Source organism: Colius striatus, chromosome 5, assembly GCF_028858725.1.
Source record: "Colius striatus isolate bColStr4 chromosome 5, bColStr4.1.hap1, whole genome shotgun sequence".
Classification (NCBI taxonomy): Eukaryota; Metazoa; Chordata; class Aves; order Coliiformes; family Coliidae; genus Colius; species Colius striatus.
The window spans coordinates 35,345,283-35,367,257 of record NC_084763.1 but is presented as its reverse complement, the minus strand read 5'-3'; the positions used below and the strand labels follow the sequence as shown (position 1 = coordinate 35,367,257).

General features: G+C 36.7%; 1 protein-coding gene across 12 annotated transcripts in view; it reads left to right on the top strand.

Annotated features, from left to right (window-relative positions):
• Positions 1-21,975, top strand: part of CDK14 (cyclin dependent kinase 14) — a 440,472-nt gene that overhangs the window by 197,477 nt on the left and 221,020 nt on the right. For all 12 annotated transcript variants that reach the window (XR_009818728.1, XM_061996203.1, XM_061996209.1 and 9 more), the window contains one exon: positions 12,041-12,104. Coding sequence is in view for 11 of the 12 variants with exons in the window: in XM_061996203.1 (XP_061852187.1) it covers positions 12,041-12,104 (64 nt within the window). In the remaining variant the exon portion in view is untranslated. The remainder of the gene's footprint in view (positions 1-12,040; positions 12,105-21,975) is intronic.

Below are 21,975 nucleotides of genomic sequence, written 5' to 3'. Positions count from 1 at the left end.
TTTGTTTTTCTCTGATAACTCACATAGTTAGTTACTCATGTTTCATTGGTGTAATATCTCCCTTTCTACTAATTCATTCCATGATATTTTTTAAATTTTCCTCTGAAATATTTTTTTGCCTTGCAATAGCAGCATTGCTCATGTTAAAGAATTATGTAGCCATTTTATTGTCATTTTACTTGACCTTCCATCATTTTCGGCCTTTGTGTCATCAATATTTTAGACCATGTTTTTCTGTGGACCTTAATGTATTGGAAATAGAGGATAAGAACCTGTAACTTCAATCTTTCTCTTCCTCCCTATCGTTAGTGACTGCTAATGGTACTGAAGCACCTTGTCACATGTCTGTGCAAATTTTCTTCTCTGTATTTGTATATCCTATTTATTTATTTTTGTTATATTGTTTGTTTTGTTTTTCTGAAAAAGAATGAACTATGATAATCAGATGTTAAGCAGCTCCAATCTTTTGATGGTTTGCTGTCATTCATTCACACATTGATAGTTTCAGTGCTAGCCTCCTCAATTCCTTTTGGAGCTGTAGACTCCAAAAGGCCTTGTCCTTGCAGCTCCCTTCTCCAATGAATAGAGAGGAATGGTTCCAGCAGCTCCAGGAAGCAGATCCCTTTTGCTCAAAATTGAGGCTGCAAAAAGCAAGGACTGCCACTGCAGCTGCCTTGCACATGGCTTAGAGCAAGTTTAAATGGAGACAGGAGATGACTACACCCTAATCCCTCCTGCCTGGTATTCTTGAGAGCTCAGAAATCACTAGCAAAGTTACTGAGGGCACTAATGTTAAAGCAAACAGGTTCACTGAAGCTGGGAGTTCAGCTGCCTCTTCCAGTTAAATGACATCTGCTTTCACCTTAATTTACATAGTAAAATGAAAAGTCTTAGGCCACCTATCAACTGATTGTTAAAGCCACAGCTGCTAAATGAGCAATAAATGGTTAAGTTGCAGTTTCCAATTTTCAGAAAATCTGAGTGTTTCAACATTCCACACTCTTTCAAAAACCTGATTGTAATCTCTACATTTGGGCATGTACCTTGCAGTGTTAGGAAAATGAATTTGTTCCTCTTATCAGACTTGTTTGGAAAAGGATGGAGACTGGGAAAAGGGGTAGATGGTCTAGTGAAGAGTTCGCTGGAAAATTCCAAAGTATGCCGAGGTGAGGTGTGCTAGCTCACTACAGCATGGTGGAAGATAGGGGTTCTGTTCAGACACAGCCTCCCTATTGATTGAACTGTCTTCTGCATGAGAATTAATATCTCCCTGGGATTCTTCCCTACCCCACTTATAAAATCTCAACTGCTTTTACAGCCAATGTCTCCACATCAGACATAGGCTGATATTTCCCCCATTTTTGTAAAAAATTACGACATACCTGTACTTAGAGAATTTCATTTTTTCATTTTGCTTGCCTGTTCTGAAGGATAGTCAGAAGTGTAAAACCCTTGCTTTTCTAGCAGCAAAATACTGCTTTTCAGAATGAAATACACCAAGCATCATGCTGTGGTTTGTTGTAGGAGGCACATTTGAAACTGACTCACTTGAAATGCATTTTTAGTCATAATGTTAGACACTTTAAAAACTGATTTGATTTATGCAGTCTTATCAGGTTCAATGTAGGAATCAGCAGGATATTTAAACATCCTGGAAAAGTTTTTCTACCCACCACATGTACCCAACACAATTGGAGCTCACTATAATGCCCTCACTGTTTAAGAAATATTGTAACACCTGAGCCTACACATTCTTCAAATGGCAGTGTGACTGGCTGCCTCCATTTACTGCAGATTGAACAAGTGGTCACTTGACAAAATACCCACTGCTTCACTGGGCTCCATGTGGCTGCATGAATCTCTTCAAAATTGTGATGATTGCAAGATCAATAGCTTAGTTGGCAAATAAGGAATAGGCAAACTTCTGGATGGTCTGATCTTTTTCTAATATCATACCGTTCTGTGATGCTGAGCATCAGGCTTACTGTATAGGTCTTGATACATGTTACCTCCCTGGGATTTTTTTGATGAGAAAAAGAATTTTCATTATATTACTTTTTGGGTTTTTTTTAGGACAATCAGGTCAGCAGCTCAGTTAGCCCAGCTATAGTATTCTATCTGTCTTGTGACAACAGCTTTCCTCTCCACTGCAAATCTGTTTCTGTCACATAAGGAGCACATGTTATGAGGTTCTGTTGTGTAGTGTGTCTGCTGTTCCTGGTGCATAAGGAGTGACGAGTCTTGGTGTAGTGACATAACGAAGCCCTCTTGTTCCTCCCATGTGTTGTGGCTGGGCATCAGGCCAGAGACAAAGGGTTTTCAGTATCCATCAAGTGCAGTGAACTTCACTGCTTCAGAGTGAGGCTTTGTTCTGGGAAAAAGTAGGTTGGTTTCCAGGTCCTGCTGCGCTGCTGCGGTTATGATCCTTAGCGGGAACGGATGTGATCCCAAATGTGTTGATTTCTTCAAACACTTGTAGTTGAATGATGGTATGGTGAAGAAACATAGTTTTATTTTAAATAAAAATAAATAAAAATTAAAATAAAATAAAAATGTTTTATTTTCTGTTTTTATGATGACTTACAGGAAGATGCATAAATTTGATCTGTTAATTATTTAAATAAGCTCTTCATCTGAATTGCAGCTTTAAGCCTTCAGGCATCCTGATGCAATGCTGTACCTTTGCCCGTGCGAATGGGTTTGGACACTGCAAGACTGTAGGAATTTGTGTGTGTTAGCTGAGCCAGTTTTATGGTCTGAGTGAGCTTCATGATCCAAAAGCAGCATTACTTTTCTGATAAGCTGGTGTTTCAAAAAAAACCTCTCTGTGTAGTGCATACCTGGAATTCAAATAAGCCAGCTGCTGAGACAGCACAGCAGGCCTTGTAGAAGTACATTTCATAAAAGCCTCCCACAGACTTTTGACTTTTTTTTTTTTCCTCTCCCTTTTTCAGTTTAAAGGAGAAAGTCAGTAAAAAAGCTTGAAATAAATCTTTAAAGAGCATACTTAAGAGAGGACTTACTTTACAACACAAACAGGATAGGAAATCTGAATTGCAGGGTATCTACCTTTCTGTCCACAGTAAATCAGAGCAGATTTTAAAGAATATGTAAACAAGCATGACTTGTGAGTCAGAGCGTCCTTCTGACAGAAATTGATATCTTCTTCCTCTTTCACAGTGAACAAAACCATTTTGTTTGTTCCCAAATAGTAAGGAAGACACCTTCCAGCGTAAAAATCATCATCAGCTGCTTCTTTGCAAGTATGAATACCAATATCTGCCTCGGTGAAATTATTCCTTCTCTGTAACCTTATTTGAGAGCTCACAAGTTCAAGCAATGCCAGAAAAGCAAACCTGTCTGCTTAGAAGAAGGGGAGACTAATCTGTTGAGATCAACTGTAGTCTGCAATTTTTATTACTAGTCTTTTCTTGCTCTCCAGCTTCAAGGTCTACAAGAGCTTTCAAATTTTCTCTTCTTACTAAGAATCAGTTTCATCCTGTTGAGGTGGTTTATAGTTTCTGCAGCTCCAAATCAGATATTGGAGACACTAAGCCTAGTTCAGTGACACGATTTTTTTATTTTTTATGGGATTGTTTGCTGATGGAAGGAAACTCCTCAGCACAGGTGGCTGGGAAAGCTGGAGGGATAGGCTCTCAGTTCTGCTGCTTCAGCCACTTTAGCATGGAGCTTCACTTTGGAGCTAAACACTGCATCCTTTTAGTATGTACTATGCTGTTTAATTAACTTTAATTTGGCTAAATTGCTGCATGGTTGCACTGGTTTGAGGTACAGTGCAGTCTTTCAGGAGTTTGCCCTTTTTCCTTTTACTGTTGATTTTAGATTTTCTCTCTACAGCATAGACATCTCTGTTTTCAAAATAAGTTTGCCAAATCCTGTTTCCTTAGTGTTTTTAACATTCGTATAATTCACAGAAATGTTTTAGAAATAATCACTAAATAAAAAGAACAGTTCCTTCCAGCATGAGAACCTTTATGAAATTTTTAAGTTACTAAAATAGAGTACTATGATGAAATGTACTGTCTACCTGTAGGAAGAGAATGCTACAGCCTAGTACAAGAGGTTTCCACTTGGTTTCACACTTGCTTTTTTCACATTGAGAAGTTTAGATTAAATTACTCTGATTTTGCTCCCTCTCTCTAATTTAGATGGGATTATGGACAGAAATAGTTTCTAAAAGTCATCTCCTTAACAACTGTTCTGTGATTCAAAGTGTAGTATTTAGTAGGCCCTTTTTGGAGTAAACAAAACTTCCCACTGACTGAGCAGTTAAAGACGCATATCAAACCTTGGTAGTGTGTTGTTGTGAGGCTGGAGTTTTCATTTAATCTTGTCCTGATGGTTTGCAGAGCTGGAATGGTGGCGATGCCTGCTCTGTTCCTCCTCCTCTCAGCTGTCACACCCAGCTCACACAGAGAGAGCAGGTAGAGCCTGGCTTTGTGAAGGCTGTCAAGTGTGTTTATGAAGTCTTCAGTTCCCATTGTCTTCCTCATGTTAGCACAGTTGCAATGATGTCTCTGCCAGGGTCTCTCAGAAAGCTAGCTGTGGTTACTGTGGGTGTGGAGAGAATTATTTACTTGTGCTGCAAAAAGGTGGAAACAGTGTTGGGATAAATTTAACTTTTTGATGCAGACAGCTACTCAAATATCATTTATATACACAAAGTAAGGTTGCAAAAATCACATATTAAGAAGATTTCTCGTCAAGACTTCTTTATAATTTATTTCTGTGGGGAAAAGATGTTAAGAACAGTTGGATCCCCTACTCTTTCAAGTACCTAATTTTTCATCCTTGACAGAGCTAAAGCACAAATATTAGTTGACCTTGGATTTTTTTAAATTAATGTGTGTTTCTAAAATTTTGTGGGAATATTGATAGTAATTTCGTATTTTGCTTCCAACATGCATACTGGCACATTACTTAAATGTTTTTGAACCAAACTTCATCATAAATCACTCCTTAATATTCAAAGCAAGTGGTTTTATTACCCAGGTGTAATGGAATTATGATACTCCACTTGATGCCTATAAGAGTCAGCCTTTGTTGTCAGTAAAACCTGATCTGTTCTTAGTGCTTCTTTTTTTACCTTACAGAATAAGCCTCAGTAACTTTTATTTTTTCACAAAACAGCATCACTTTATGTACATAAGAAACAACCTTATGGGGTTGATAAGAAAGTACCTTCTCCCTTTTGTTGCTTTTTCTGTTTTGTCCTTTACTCATCGTCTCTGTAGCAGGTACTTCTTAGAGCTCTTGAAACAAGTTAATACTTGTCAGTTCTTTTGGTTAAGACAATGAATTGATTAAGACAAAGTTATTCACAAATAACTTGCAAAAGTAATACTCCAGCCAACTTGTTTTCTAACCAACTTGTTTTCTCTTAAATCCATAATTCCAAATTTAATGTCCTGAATGAATGCAAATCACATAAAACATATTTTACTACATATTACCATTGTCCATATAAAATGGTTGGTTTTTAATTTCTTTTTCCTTTTATCATGTATCATCACTGCAAAGTTTTTTTAATGACTTTGATAGCATTTACAAGGAAGCAAAAAAATACAACCTGTTTTATAATTAAAATTCAGAATTGGAAAGTGATTTTGTCTGTAAAGAATTCTGAACTTGTTTAATGCTTTTGTTCTGAAGAGGAATCTTGCAAGTTACATTGCATTTTTCATATGCTTAATATATTTCATCTCCACTGGTATTTTCTTTCTTAACTGTGTGAGAATAATGAAGGGATGTATTGAAGGCAGTTGACTGAAAAAAACCTGGACAGCTTCCTATGTAAGAAAAATATTTTTTGCTAAAATACAATTTTCAGGCTCAGAAAGTGTTTTCCACATGGGATGAGACTGCCATGATCACACAATCTCACTTCAATTTTAATTTTGAATTGACATGGATTCCTTGTTTGAGAGATATGTAATTTTTGCCATTCATTTAGTGAAGTAAGTCTTCAATATTTTACATCTCAAGGACAATGAATAGGTATATGGTCTTAATTTTTTGTGAATCCAAATAAATACATTGTTGCCATGTTAGCTGATAGACATTGTTTCTACAGTGAAAAATGAGGTGACTTTTCCATTGCAGCTGTGAACCCGGGAACATCTACAACCTTCAGAAAGTAATAATGTGTTCAGCCTTAATCTGTGCATAAGTGCTTTACACAAATGTACGGATTTATTGTCCCTTATGGAAACTGAACTGCTAAGCTCCTGATGTGAAGAAACAACTGGCATTGAGACAATTACATTTCTGTTTCTATCTTTTGGATATTATACTTGATGATAGCTGTCATCTATCTGCCCAGCAGAGAGTTAAAGGAAGCCTCGCTGCAGTTGTCACTCAGCAGACTTTGAGTCAGCCTGCATAATACACAATTGGTTGTTGAAATTTTTTTTTAACCCATTGTACTAAGACCAAATGCTAAGATGAAGGACAGAGTTCCTCCTTTAATCTTCACTACTACACATATTTTGTGCTGATTGATATTATTGGGTGGTAATACAAGACTTTCCCTGATTCTGAAAGATGTGGGTAAGATCTAGCTAATAGTGACTTCTCGGGAGGGACATGCAGCAGTATGTGGCTCCTATGGACTGCTGGATCATTTAGTGGCTTAGGACCAGCAGAGACTGAGAGATCACATAAGCTTCTCCTCTTCCAAATCAGATTGGAAATTCATGTTCAGATTGGCTGTGGAAGTGATGGAACTGCCATAATGAAACCCTGGAGCTTACACTGCTTCACAAGAGTGAGAAATATACTTCTCTCTAATGAAAAGGAAAAGAACTCCTAGTTTTTTTACTAAGTTCAAAGCCTCATGCAATATGTATGTTTTGGAAGAAAACAGCAGTTTTTTGTTGGAAGACGGAACATCTGAAACCTCAAAATCTCTCTCAGCATTAAGAGACTGATAATTTGTAAATGGCTCTGTAATACTTTTCCTCTATTAGGTTTGATTCCTCAGACAGCTGTAGTCTCCCATGCTTCATCATAGCCAAGCACTCACTAAATGCAGTGTATTTTACTGAGCAAATAGAAGGACTGGAATGGAAATCTTGATGATCTTTAAAAGGAAACATAAAATAAGAAAACATTTTTCCATCCAGCTTATAACTTTCCTTAATTAAAATTCTAGGACATTTTCCAACAAAACTTTTTCTTTTTTTTTTTTAATGAAAAAGGAAAAGCTTCACTCTTTCAATGTTTTTTGACAAAACTTTGTTCATTAAGTTTGACCTAAGATGAAAAATTGCTTAGCCTGATTTCCATAAATGTTGTCTAAGGGAAGGCGGTTCATTTGCATGCTGATCTTGTTTTTCATTCTACTCTGTTGCTGCAAAACCCTGAATATCACAGGCTGCATGTGCTTTGTCATATTGAAGTCCAGTCCATCTCCTTTCTTGAGGATTGTCAGATTTAACAAGGGTCAAACCATTATTTCAGTAATACACAGCTTTGTGTATTCAAAATTATTAGTTTTCCATTATTAGGAAATGGAAATACTTAGTCTTTATTAATTATGCCAACACTTGGAAAAGAGATGGTGGGAAAGGTTTGCACTGCTACTCATCTCACAAGAGATTCATATGATTTCTCCAAACAAATTGTTACCCAGAATGACCTTACTACTAATAGGCAACACTTTTGCACTCAGAGCAGAGTACAGGACAACACGAGTGTTGGTGGAGTGGCATAGTGCTTGCCAAAAAATAATTATTCCCATGCATGCCAGGGAGCAGGTTAATTAAGGAAATGATGAGTCTTTGTAAAATCAGATGCAAAAAGGAAATAACTTTTTCTTATATTAAGAAATTAAGGCAAGCAATAGACCTTAATGCATCTGTGTTGCATTTCCAGGGAAATCTTTCTGTATCTCACTTGAATATGGAGATCTGAGGAGGAGGTTCTGTTTTCTTAATTTTCTGCCAAACCATAATAATGTCAACTGGCAGTAAGGGTATTTGGCCCTTAGTAACTTGTTGTATTGTAAATCTATTATTTTTGTACAAATAAATTTCTCATCCCTACTATTTAGAATAAAATGTGATCCTGATTTTGAACAGCACATTTAAAATGAGAAAGTAATTTAATCTTGTTTGTTAGGAAATAAATGAGTGTATAGTATTGTATGTATGTGAAAAAGCAAACCCCCATCAGATTTCCATCTTTGTCTCTGAGAACATTAAATCCATTCCAAATTTGAGAAACATAGATTATTCTTGTGTTAGTAAATCAATTTAAAAACTAGGATAGTAAACTGTGCAATTTGAATGTTTACCTCGCTGAGAAGCAAATTATCAGTAGAGGAAGAAAAGATGTTAGTCTTACATTTTTCAAATAATTCTCAGTGGTAAATGGAAGTTCATATCCAGTATTAAGCTTGGACTTGAGTGCCATGACAGCTATGGTTATTTTAATGTTTTTGGAACACAAAATGGAAAGAAAAAGTATTAAGATGTAGAAGAGACAGAATTCCTGGTGACATGCTTGGGATGAGAAATGGTAGGCCATGAAAGGATAGTCAGAGCTAGGAAGTCATCTGTAAAATAACAGTTCGTGGTGTTCGATTGCCCTAGGCTGCTGTGTCTCCTGTGTGTTTCACTGGTTGCTGTAAGGTTAGACTTGCTTTCCAGCATTGTCTGGGTAATGAGTGGTTTGCGACAGCCAGTTCTCTCATATAATCAGTTAGACATTAAGATGTTGCCAGTGCTTTGGTCTGGGTAATTAGTCTTATCTGCTAAGGGACAGCATTTTTGAAGTAATACCAGAAGACTGTTGGGTTCTTCCTTCTTCCTTGTTGCTTTCCTTTTCCATGTTGGTCCCCTAATTCTCTTTTGTAAGCTTCAAAACAAGGCAGATCCTTCTTTGCTGTGTTGTTACTTACAAACTCCACTTCAGTTTATTTATAGTGGGTGTCAAAACTCATTGTTTTGGGTTGCCTAATCGCAGCTCACCAAAACAGGATTGATAGCTGCTTAGAAGCATCACTTTCAGGATGATGCTTACAAATTTCTTTATATTGATATACACGTGGACAGTGCCTGTTTAATCTTTCCCGAACTCATAGTTGTTTCACTGCTGCGTTCTCCTTCTCATTTGTTGATTGATACTCGCATATTGTGAATTTCTGTATTGCTCATGTTAAAAATTGTTTGGAAGAAAGATGATATTTATAGTGTTTGTACAGTTCATTAAAAACAATGTCTGGATCCTTGCCTGAACTACCAAGTGCCTTTACCTTAAAAGTGGTAGGCATTTAGATGATAGAAAACCCTAGCTGTTTCCAGCCTGCCTGCTGCCCTTCAAAGATGGTATAAACATTGAAGGTGGGTTGAGTACTCCCATGCACAGAACATGTTTGTATATAAGCACTGCAGCAGCAGATATGCTGGAATATTATTAGAGAAATGGATTGGAAAACTGGTGAAAGAAAAAATGATGAATTACATAAGATTCATTAAAAAAGTGATCTCCTGTGAAGTCCTCTGTTAATAGGCCTGATGTTACTTTGAAAATCAGAATAATCCATTCTTGGACCACCTTGCACTGAGTTTCATCTGGTTTTAAAATTCATCCACACAGTGCTTTAGCTGCCTATGTCACATTTAAAATAAGAATTGATTAAGAAAACACATTTAGAAGGATATGGGTGATTTTCTTGTATTCATAATGCTTCATGAGAGAATATTCCTTTGATATTCTAAGAGAGGTGCAAAAATTGAGGACTGTATTAATTTAAATGGAAGATGCAAGAATCTCTGTTTTTAATCCACGGGCTCCCTCTCCTGGTGAAGAGGCGGCTTGGTACCAGGAGCTTGATTAATGCAGAAGCTAAGTGAAAGTTATTTGCAATTTGATTTACTTGACACAGTATCAGCAGTGTTTTCGAACTTCTTATTCTGTGTTTGATGGGAGAATTATGCTCTCCCTAATATCAATAAAGAAATAAATATGAGCATTGTGATGAATCAGAGTTGCAGGGCCAGCTTTATCTTATACAAATACTTGCATAGCCAAATAATGACATGGACATATACTGGTTAATTGCCCTGATACTGTCACCTTTGTTTCTTTAATATCCTGATGCTCTACTTTCACCTCTTACTGACCATAATACATCTAAATGGGTCTATTTGCTTATCCTTATATTTGACAGTGGAAGAAAATAATCTTTACATTAATATTCTTAGATTAAAAACATGCTAGTATTGTAAATTGCTTTAAAACTCTAAGGCTCTTGAATCATAAAGTACACCTTTTAGGTTAAGTATTGTATCTATTCAAGAAGTTACTTACTTTTGCGTCAAGTTTTTAAGCATAATTATGAAATAAATTTCTGGCAGAATCGAAGAGAAATATTTTGTGTTTTAACTTCCAAGTCTTCTGTGTAAGAATTTTTCAAGCTTGAATTTATCAACAACTTAAAATGTTTACATAGCTTAAGAGGTACAATAAATATTCTAGAGTGATCCTTCCTTGAATACTTTTAACATATATGTATATTGGGGCAGATGCAATTAAAAATCTCTTCAGCTCAAAGTGATGGGAAATAGATGTCTTGTAGCTTGCCCTGAGGTGTCAAAAACCTTCACATACTTGGACTGAAGATTTTCACACCAACTTTTGTGCTTGTTTTGTGCTGACATAAGTGACCACAGAGTATCACAGTGACTCAAGATATGCAGTTCCAAAAGATTTATTCAGAGGATCTGCAGTGCAGATAAGGGCAGGGATGCTGGCAGATTTTGTACATTTATGATAATGCAAAACAAGCACCAAACTGCTGTGAAATGTTTTGACTTTAGAATGTCAGCCTTTTATTCCAGGTCCTGAACCTGGAATATTGAATATTGAAATATTGAAAACAGTCCCCAACATTTTCAATCGTGCTAGAAATTGTGTGTAAATTTATAACAGGAAAGATCCCACTAGTGAAATACCAAATTCCACAACTCATTCAGAAATGCTTTTCTAGAGCTGTTAATCTAGATGATCCTCTTGGCTCCATCTAAAGCAAGTATTAACAGTTATGTCTTATGGTGCAAAACCAGTTTTGGAGAATTATAGCAGTTCTCTCAATTTACTGATTTGTGCCAAGACATAGGGGTGAACTCTTTATGTGAACATTATGAGATGCCTGTGAGAAGTGTAATTTACTGTTGAAGGTGGTCTGTCTTAGATTATAAGAAGGAGGAGAGTTGAAATGAATAGAAACAAAGTCTAATGCATGAGTCAATAAAGTCTGTATTTCCTGAAAATGTACTCGATTTTTTTTTGTATACTACATACACTTAAAATGACAACTATTTGCTGTGCATTCTTGCTCATGCCATGCTGTTGGTCATCTATTTCAGCTGTTGTACAAATCTTCTGTCCTAGAATCTATTAGATATCTGTTGATGGTAATTAAGTTTACAGGGTATTAGATTTATTTTTGAGCTAAAATACCTATCTTCTGTAATACCAGCACTCTTGAGATATTCAAGTAGCTTGACACTTGTCAGTGGAAAGTAGCTTTAAGTGTATTGGTTAAATAGACAACCTGACAGGAACTGTCATCAACTGTTATCACAGAATCATTACAGTTGGAAAAAAAACCTTTAAGACTATTTAGAGTCCAACCACTAGCCTAAGTCTGCCAAGCCCATCACTAAACTAAACCATATCCCTCAGCACCTCATCTATGCATCTTTTGAGTATCTCTCAGGGATGGTGACTCCACCACCTCCCTGGGCAGCCCATTCCAATGCTTAGTAACCTCCTTGGTGAAAAAGTTATGTGGCTTACTGTCTCCACTGGTACCTTGAAGCCATGGTAATCATTTAACTTTTTGCACCCTATTCCTCCACTCCTTTTGCCAAATAATTAAGCCTATTTAAAGTTTAGATTGTAAAGTACCTTGAGCTTATAATGAGACTTTATGCAATGCTATGACTTGCTAAGTCTTTTCCATTAAAGCAATATGTCGGTATTTTTCCTTCTTTTCTGTTTTTTTGCACAGGTACTTGGGACACCAAATGAAGAAACATGGCCTGGAGTCCACTCTTTACCCCATTTCAAACCAGGTAGGTCAAAGTACTAAGTCAATCTAATCCTGAAAATACAAGATGCAGATAATTACATCCCTGCCACAAGCTTCTAAATGACCTCATACACAGTGCACAAGCCATAATGCACTTTTCCACTGTCTACTTTTTCTTGTGCTCAAGGTGGGAGTTTTTATTTTGTTTATTTTTTTGTGTTCTTTTGCATTTTCTCCTGTTTATTACAGTATAAGTTCTGACCTGCTTGCATTCCTCAGCCACTATTGTATCTTTCGGATTGCTGGTAGTCCAATTCCCGATCAGTATTACTTTCCTGCAGACTACTCTGAACTTTGAGGAATACTGAAGGAAACTTAAGAGTTGAGAAAAGACTTTGTGGAAGCTGAAGTTATTACTAGATCATCTGTTAGTACCTTTTTACAAAGGTTTTAGTTTTTAATGTGCATATTCCACATACATGTAATATTCCACAACCCTTCTTGAAAAGCTGTTTCACCATCTGATACCTTTGTGTGAGACAGAACAGTTTGTTCCCTAGAGACTAGAAGTACATTATGCTATGTATACATATATGTGTGTGTACATATGTAGTATATATACTCTTGTGAACTTTTGAGTGAGATCTTAGAAATACTGGGTTTTAAACATGTTAAGCAGGTGAATGAGTAGGAGACATGTTTTGTTGGTGGGGGTGGTAAAATATTGGAAGTGATTGCCCAGAGAGGTTTTTGTCCTTGCAGGCCTAAGATCTCTCAGGAAACTCCTGGTTCTCCTTTATTTCGGATAGTATTCTCTCCAGCTTTTGTCATAAAATGTAACAACATGATGTCCTGTGTCATTTAAATCTTATTTTCCAAGTCATAGGTTGGGCATGAAGAAGAAGTTTCCTTTATATTCCAGCCTGTCTTATTTGTCACATCTGCAGGATCATACTGGCTTTTTTGGTGCTACTAAGAGGCAGGAGATGGGGCAGGGGAGTTGAATAAAGAATCTGGGCAACACTTACATGAGAGAGAGAAACAAATAAATTGTAGGGCATAAACTGATAGTAACACAAAACTTTGAGGAAAGAGAAGGCAAACAGCTTTCTTGCACGTTGTTTTTCAGTCTCTGTCCTACTGCTGTGATTACTGTATAGTGAAATCGCTCTAGGGTTCTAGTAGATTAGTATAACTTCTTTAGCAAGGATGGTTTTACTGAAATACCAAAACTACTACAATGTTCTTTCCTAAATCAGTGTGTCATTATATTTACAGGCTTTCACGTTTCTCATTCTTTCTACTGATTAAAAGTTGAGCATATACACGGAATCCTTACAGAAATATAGTGTTTTTTAACATCAATCCAAAGTAATTTGTTTTATCCAAGAAACAGTATAAAGGAGGAGAAAACTGATGTCAGTGTGTACCATGGGTTTGTCCTTGTTTTTATTCTTCTATGTGATACAAGAAAGTTTTGAACAGTAGATGGCAGTCAAGAAATTTCATGGTTTAATTTTTCAGTTTGGCTTCGAAGTGTGTTAAGGGATGTGGGTTTATTACCACAGAGGAACTAGGTCCACACTAGGCACTTTATTAAATCTAATTTTTATACAGGCTTTGTTTTACCCTTGCTTTTATTTTCGCCATCCCAGACTATAGGTTTTGTCAGTTATCAATAACTGACAAATTAATAATTTATATTAATACAAATGCAGAATGGTGACAAGAGGAAAGATGCCTCCAAGACAGAAACTGGTCACTTGGTATTTTCACCATTTCTGCATGGTGTGGTCTTGGTTCTCTTAGATCCTTTCCACATCTATGAAGTATATAGATTTGCAAGTTGGAGTAGTTACTATTCTCTCTGGTAATTTTTTAATCTTTCTAGGGCCTGTTAATGCAAAACACTGAGCTCCTCAGTTCTTGTACACTGTGGAGGCCTGAGAGCAGTCCAAAAGAAAAAGCTTTCTTCTGTACACACACTCCCTTTACGTTCATAGCTTTGGTAAAAGGATTTTTTTTGTTTGTTTTATGGATCCTTATTTGGTGATTTTAGAAATTAAAGCAATAGAAAGCATAATCTGAATAACCAAAACTTGTCTTATGTACCCCAAAAACTAGGTATTTTGACTTTATGCTGTGTAGAATGCTTAGAAGCCAGCTGTGTGCCCAGATGTCCAGGAAGACCAATGGCATCCAGACTTGTATCAGAAATAGTGTGACCAGCAGGACCAGGGAAAGTGATTGTCCTCCTGTTCTTGGAGCTGATGAGGCCACACCTCAAATACTGTGTTCAGTTTTGGGCTCTTCATTAAAAGAAGGACAGGGAGGTGTTTGAGTGTGTTCAGAGACACGCAACAAAGCTGGTGAAGGGTCTGGAGAACAAGTCTTATGAAGAGCTGATGACGGAGCTAGGGTTGTTTGGCCTGGAGAAGGAGAGGGAGACATGATCACTCTCTACAAGTACCTGAAAGGAGGCTGTAGTGACGTGGGGGTTGGTCTACTCTCCCAAGTAACAGGGCAAGAGGAAATGGCCTCAGATTGCCCCAGAGGAGATTTTGATTGGATATTAGGAAAAACTTCTTTACTAGGGGGTTGTTAGACATTGGATCAGGCTGCCCAGGGAGGTAGTGGAGTCACCACCTGACTCAGGAGCATGGTTTAGTGGTGGTCTTGGCAGTTTTATATTAGTGGTTGGACTTGATCTTAAAGGATTTTTCCAACCAAAATGATTCTATGATTCTACACTATTTGCTCATGCCATTAGGGTGGTTGGATGATATTTGGTCATGGATACCAGGTGCTCTGATGCTTCTTAAAAACCCACTTTCCCTCATGTTATTCTGTGCACAAAAGTTTTCTGGCTGTGGCAAGACTGCATTATCCCCTTTCACAGATGCTCAGACAGCCAGGCTCCTTTCCATTTTGATCTGAAATTGTTGTTACACGCTAGAGAAAATCTCCTCAGTGTAGAAGACTGTGAAAGAGTCTTCTTTGCCGACTGACTTCTTTGGAGCAAAAGTAATGGTTAATGCTTTAATAATGTATTTAGGATGACTTAATCTTTTCCTTTACTTAGCAGAAGAATGCGGGAGAGAACCCAAAATGTCTTGCCAAATCTGAACCAATTCCATTATTCTTTACATTTTGTGCAATTACTGCATTTAAATATAGATGATACCGCGTTAAGTAACTCTTGTGCTTTGTGTGCCTTTATGAGTGTGAAGACTGATAGCAGCAAACAATAAGTGTGATAAATTAAGAACTGCAGAGAGCACTGGCAATGACAATATCAACAGCCACTCAGGCAAAGTTTTGACGCTATAAATGCAGTTGTGAAAGCATGAAACAGCAAGATTTTAACAGGAAGTATCAGTGATAAGTAGTTACTGTAGTTTAAAAAATGCTGGGCACATTAAATGCCTGTGGAGTTGGGAAGTCTACTGAAGGTAGAAACAAAATTTCCTTGTATTTCTTGTTTTTATACAGACTTAAATAACTAATTTTCGTGCTATGATTTGCGGAGGGCTAATCACAGATTACTAGGAGAAACATGTCTGAAAAGCATGGCATTTAGTGTCTTCTCTACTAGAGTGGCCAAGAGTCTGATTATTATGGAAAGCTGCCAGTGCATATATAACAGTGATCTCTGACATCTTAATATGCAGAAACACACCTGAGACTGAATAGGAAATGTGTTCCTAAGGCTAGGTGGCTGTACATCACCTAACCCCCTAACCTCGGTGATTTTTAACAGCCTGTAACTGTGAAATGTCATAACTTGTTTTGCCATTTAAAAAGTCAGAAAACAGCTTGTATTTTATCTGCCTGCTTTGAGATCTATGATTAAAAAATACTCTAAGTAATATGGGAGGTATTTAAAGCTAAAAGTTGGCCTAGTCTTTGAGCTTTCTCTGTACCTCAGCCCCAGTCCTCTGATTTTATGTTTGCACCTGTGCACACCGACACACATGGACTCATGTCCTGCTTAGTACATTACCTAGATAATGCATTTGAAAATTCTGAGATACTTCAGAAGTATTTCAGTAACTTTGTGTTACCCCTGTGATTCACTTGGGAGCTGTTAAAACTGCTATAATCTTGAACGAGTCCTTCTCTACTCATATATCACCAGAGAAACCCAGCCATTCTGGATCACTGAGAAAGTAAGTTATCTACTCTCAAATGAGAAGGCAGTTTAAGGAAATTATGAGAAAGTATTAGTTTCTGTTTCAATAAAATCGTGAGGTTTCATCCACCTTAGAAGTCCCACGTTACAGATTATTGGACAAAGACCCTTTAAATTAGAAACATGGCACTCTTATGCATGACTTGAAGAACACGTTTTCACTCTTCATTGTTCTGTTACAATACTTTAAGAAATATGTAGATTTGCTGCACTAAAACAGATCCAACCACCAGTCATATAATGGGTTGAGTATTTCCGAGTACGAAAAGAAAGAAGGTATCTGCTACATCTCCTCCTCATGAGTGGAGATGAAACAGTATTCCAAAACAAGCTGTTTCCTTACCAATCTTGTGTCAGGGTATTATTCTCTCCATTGCCATTAAATATCCCATTTTTCTTAGTCTGGAGTCTTATCTTTTCTTCTCCAGCTGTTTCTCCTGGATTCTGAGGTTCACTCAAATAATTTAGCATGATAAGCCTTAGGATTAACATCTACATTTAAGTCAAGTTTTCACTTTTCCTACATTCTGAATTAGTGTTTGGGATTGATTCTGAATAACCTCCATCCAGGGAAGTTAAATAGAGATTTAGGAGGTAGTGTCAGTGAGCAAAGCGAGAGAAGGTAATGTTGTAATGTTCACTGTTTGTCATTGTCCTTACAATACCATTTCTAGGTGATGTAAGTTAAATATTTACTCTTGGACTGATAGTGTAGGAGCTTGAAGCTCACTATGTTCAACAGACACAATAAGATACAAAGTAATACACCTGAAAAGGTGCCTTTATGAGACAATGGAAACATCTACTGAGCACTGATCTTTAAAAGAGAATCCCTAAAGTCAGGATGAAAAGAATGAAGAGAAAGATATTCTTCTTAAGGAGAAAGTGGAAGACAAAAAGAAACTAGAGTATGAAAACAGCATTCATAGGAAATACTGTATAACACAGTCTGCCAGATACTTTGTGATTTTATTAAAAAATCCCAAGTCTATGACTGACAAAACCACTACAGAGCTGATTTTCTGACTCAGGAATTCTGCTTTGCTTCCCAGGTGATCAATAAATATAGATTTGGTTTAGAAATATGGTCTACCTACCTGCATCTAAACAGCTGATTGATAGCCAGTTTTTTCAAATTATTAAGTCTTCAGTTAGAGTTGGCCTGAGCTAAGAGACTAAACTGCTTTGGCACAAACCTGTGGAAATATTATATATGACGACATATAGCTTTTCAAACTTTAGTAACAGTTTTTCCTACAGAGTTTCACCAAAGCCTGTCAACAATTCATTACACATTGAATCAATATCTTGTTTATTTACATCTATGCTTATGCCAGGAAATATTCCCAGGCAACGTGGGAGTCTGCTGTTTAAACTGCTAGAGCAGCTTCTGGCATGCCTTGAGCTCATGACAACTTACACTTCCAAATAATTAACTCTTGGGCACAGTTTGGGACTTAGTGTGGGCTAGGGACAGTTCTGCGTAAGAAGAAGGAAGTCCTCACCTCTTATATTGGAGGATGGAGGTGGAAGGGTGCCATAGTAGTATGGATACGGGACAGCAGTGGTGTTTGCTGGAGCCAGATAACAGTCCTGAGCACATTTGAATTACTGGTACAGATGTAGCCTTGAATTCGAGTATTTGAAGAAAGGAGAATGATCTGTAGTGGAGAGTTAATTTCAAATTTCTCTCCCCGTTCTTTAATTTTGGTAAAATTGTAGTATTTGGTGTTTCCTCAAGTCTGTGGTATGCACAACCCAAGCAACATAGAGTTATCAGTGTTTTCATAATTCCTTAGAGAAAATTGCATTAAACGAAAAAGTTACAGTAACTCTTATATATGAAAAGACGTCGGGGTGTGCAGTGCTAAAAGGTGCAGCCATTTAAATAGAAGTCCAGTGCTTTAGACAATGCTGGACATTAAAATTACATTTTCTACTCATGCTCAGTAGGAAGTTTAGAAAACAGCATCTAACCTTCCTCTTCACACAACCTGTGCTCTGCTAAATAAGTGCTTTTGGGAGAGTAAGAGAGGAGAATGGATACAGGTGGAGGGTGGGGAGTTGAAGTAATTTTTCTCGTGACATTTGGCATACAAAAAAGCAAAGTTTAAGTCATGATTACGATAAAGCTCCAGGTTGTGATTGAACTGCAGTTAAAACTGTAAATGCACATTAGTGCTGAAAATAGTGCTTGAGAATTTGCTTGTCAGCATGATTGTTTGTCTTTATATCTTTAACTAACATAATTTAAATATTTTTAGGATTGAATATTTAATAAAAATAGCATTTGAGTCATTTTAGACTTTTAATTTAAATGTAAAGAAAACCCATTTAAAGAAATCATGGTTTAGAATTTTCAAAATATTAATTATAGTGATGTTTAAATATTTGCATTTTAGCTAATCACATTTGGTTTTAAATAGAGAAGAACATTAATCAAGGAATGCATATTAGCTGGCATGTTTTCATTAACAACATAAAAAATGCCTTGAAGTCAAACCGCATTTTAAGTTCTTTGGTTTAGACTAAAAGCTGATTATCAATAGTGTTAAAAGGAGCTAAAAAAATTAAAATGTAGTCTACTTCTAATTTCTTGTGTAGCTTTCCTTGCCTATTCTAGGTCTTTTCAAGGCAAATGTGACAAAGGTTCATGTGTTTTTCTGACTGATAAAAGAGAAAAACCTCTCATCTTGTTTTATGTTACTTAAAATGCAAATAATTATTTTTTCAATTCTCACAGCAGACCAGTAGTTCCTTCAGTGGTCTGCTAATAAGCTCACTAGTGAGTTCTGCTGAAATTTGCTTCTGTTTGAACCTGCCCTTGAAGCAGAGCTGTCAGATGGGAGCATGTTTATCAGGCAGATAACGATGTTTGCAGTGGAGAGCACGTAGGTATACATATGGGCACACAAGCGAGTATGCAGACAGAACACTTACTTTAGAGCAGCTGTCTAAAGGAAATAAGAAATAGAAACAAATATAAATACTACCTATTTCTATCAGAAATAGAAATACTGTCATTTCTAAGACCAGCTAATACAAATGGGTATAATGGATGGGCTTTCTGGCAGAGGCTTTTTTTTTTCTCCTAAGTCTTCAAGCTGAGTGCAATTTGGGAGCAGTTGTTTTAAGATTTCTTTTTTTGGGAAAGCATTCATGGTAATTCTACAGTGTTCCCAGGATCTCATGTAGAGTCAAGATTTGATTATTATTTCTTATGATCTGATCAATAGGACCATCTGTAAAACAAATACCAGTATATATACAGTCAGAAACATACAGCTTTAGATTTGGTTGTATTAAATCCATCTAGTTAAAAAGAACTGAGGCGTTCATCCAGGTGTGTGAGTCATTCAATCTGAAAACTTGGGGATCTAATTGTGCAACTGATTTGCAGTTCTGTCATTAATTGGACACAAACAGGAGATCCTCAGATAAAAGTTGGGAGGTTAACTTACCTCTTCTTTTGCCTGTGTTAGTGAATGCAAGATTGGTGTTTGTTAGGTATGTAAAATTGTGGTTTCACGGTTCAGAAATTAAAAAAATTGATCATGATGGAGAAGCTCAAGGACGAGATTATTGTAGCTTCTCTGTTCCAGCAACTCTGAAATAAAAATCAGCTGGTTTTGTTACTGTGATCTTTGTTCTCAAAAGAAGGATTAATTCAGGAAAGTGCTAAGATGTGGCATGTACATGAGTCCGGGCTTAATGACCCCAGGAGTCAGATGTAGTCATATTGTCCATGACAGTTAGCAAGACTCTGGATAGAAGCATGACCATAAAATTGTGTAGAAGACTGTGAGCCGTATTATATCAATAAGTGGTTTCTTTCCTTATAAAGAATTTAAAGGAAGGAGCCTCTAATCTGCTTGGAATAGGAGGAAGAATTGATACCAATAGTTAGGAGAAACATGGTTTACAGTCATACAGCATATAAATGGAATTTGAACTTGAGGACTGGGGACTAACATTTCCCTCTCTATAGAGAGGATTGCACCTTATCCATGTTTTCCCTCTCCCTGTTTTGATAATTAAGGTGTATAGGGTATGTATTAAAAGGAGGTTTAGAGTAGAGCAGTAGACTAAAGAAGGAAGATCCTTTGAGGAGTTTGTTCATTTTGATTATGTATGTCCTTTATAGTGACATTTACATAACTGGTTCCAGTATATCTCTTTTCAGGAAAAAACTCATCAGCAATAGTTTTTCAGCTTCTTGCAAAACTGAAACAGAACTTTGGGCGTTAAAGCAATTTAGCCAAGTGATTGACTCTGTTTTCCTCTCACAGTGAAAACAGCTTAAATTTATTAAAGTAACTGTCTGACAGAGTTACTCAGTCCAGTCATGAAAATATGTTGTACATTATATTTCTCAATTGGTTTAAGTGGATGTAGCCCCACTGAAGTCAGTGCCCTGCACCATTTTGAACTATCTCAGTATCTGACCAAAACATATTGCAGAAGGACAGATAAAGTGAAAATCTGTCTTTCCCCAGGTCTAGGTTAGCTTGTCAGCAGTACTTAGTTGCTTTTTCACCCAGTACTTTTCTGCACCAAAATAATGTGCAAAGCAGTGCTTTATTGGCTGATCTCCTATGTATATCTCAGAGTTATTATACAGCACTGTGTAGATGGATCTTATTTTCCAGTCCTTTGTCTTAAATGAATGGACAGTGTTGTGGTTGCACTACTTACTTAAAATGTATAGAAAATCTTTATTTTCTTCCAGTTTTTATGGGTAAGTATCTGCTTGCATGTAAGTTTTCAATTCACATTTGTAAACTGAAATTCAAGGGTAAGCTCAAGTCCTCCTGAATCCAATGCAAGTTGGCTAGTAACCTTACTGGAGCTGAGGCTTTTACTCTGGAGAACAGAAGCTGACTTGGTAAACAAGTACAATTTGAATTGTGTTCTTCCTCTCCCTTGTAAGTTTGTGTCAGACTCTCAATGCCAATATGTTGCATGAACTACTTTCTACAGAATGTATAATTCAGTAGTGAGTTTTTATTCGTGCCATTTGATATTAAAACATAATCACAGGCACTAACTCCGGTGCTATGTTACTGGCACTGAACTAGGGCTGCATCCTGCCTGCTTTGCTCATTTGATTTAAAGAGTTGTCTCCAAACATTGGCACTCCTGTAGTAGATGCATTGCATGACATATGTAATAGAGATAATAAGGAACTGGCAGTTCCTATAGTTTTAATCTGAATGCCTCAGGTGTGGAAAGTTATTTTCTTGTAATATGTCCATCCAGAAAATTCTAAAAAAAATTCTTCACTTGCTGCTCTCGATAAGAGTGCACCAAGCAACTTCTTTCTTTTTTCTCTTCAACCCTTACATTCTGCACTCATTGTATTGAAGCATAACAAAAAATATAGAGAAAAAAACCTCTACCACAATGGTTTCAATTACTTTTCGTTTTTATAGTATCCAAGCTGCTAAGTGCCTGGGATAACTGACTTCATCAGTAATTGGAAAGTACTATAGAGCTTCTAATTTACAAAGTTTAGGATAATGTCAGTAGTGTGATATTCAATCTAAATACTTCTCAAGTTCACGCTAAATTATGTGGTAGTATTTTCAACAATGAGATGTATCAGAAATGAGTTCAAATATGTTACGATACATGCACAACATTGGTCATAAAAATGTTTTATTTGAGGAGATATATTTTCTGTTAGTAAAATGTGTCACAACCTATAATTTATTTCTTAATA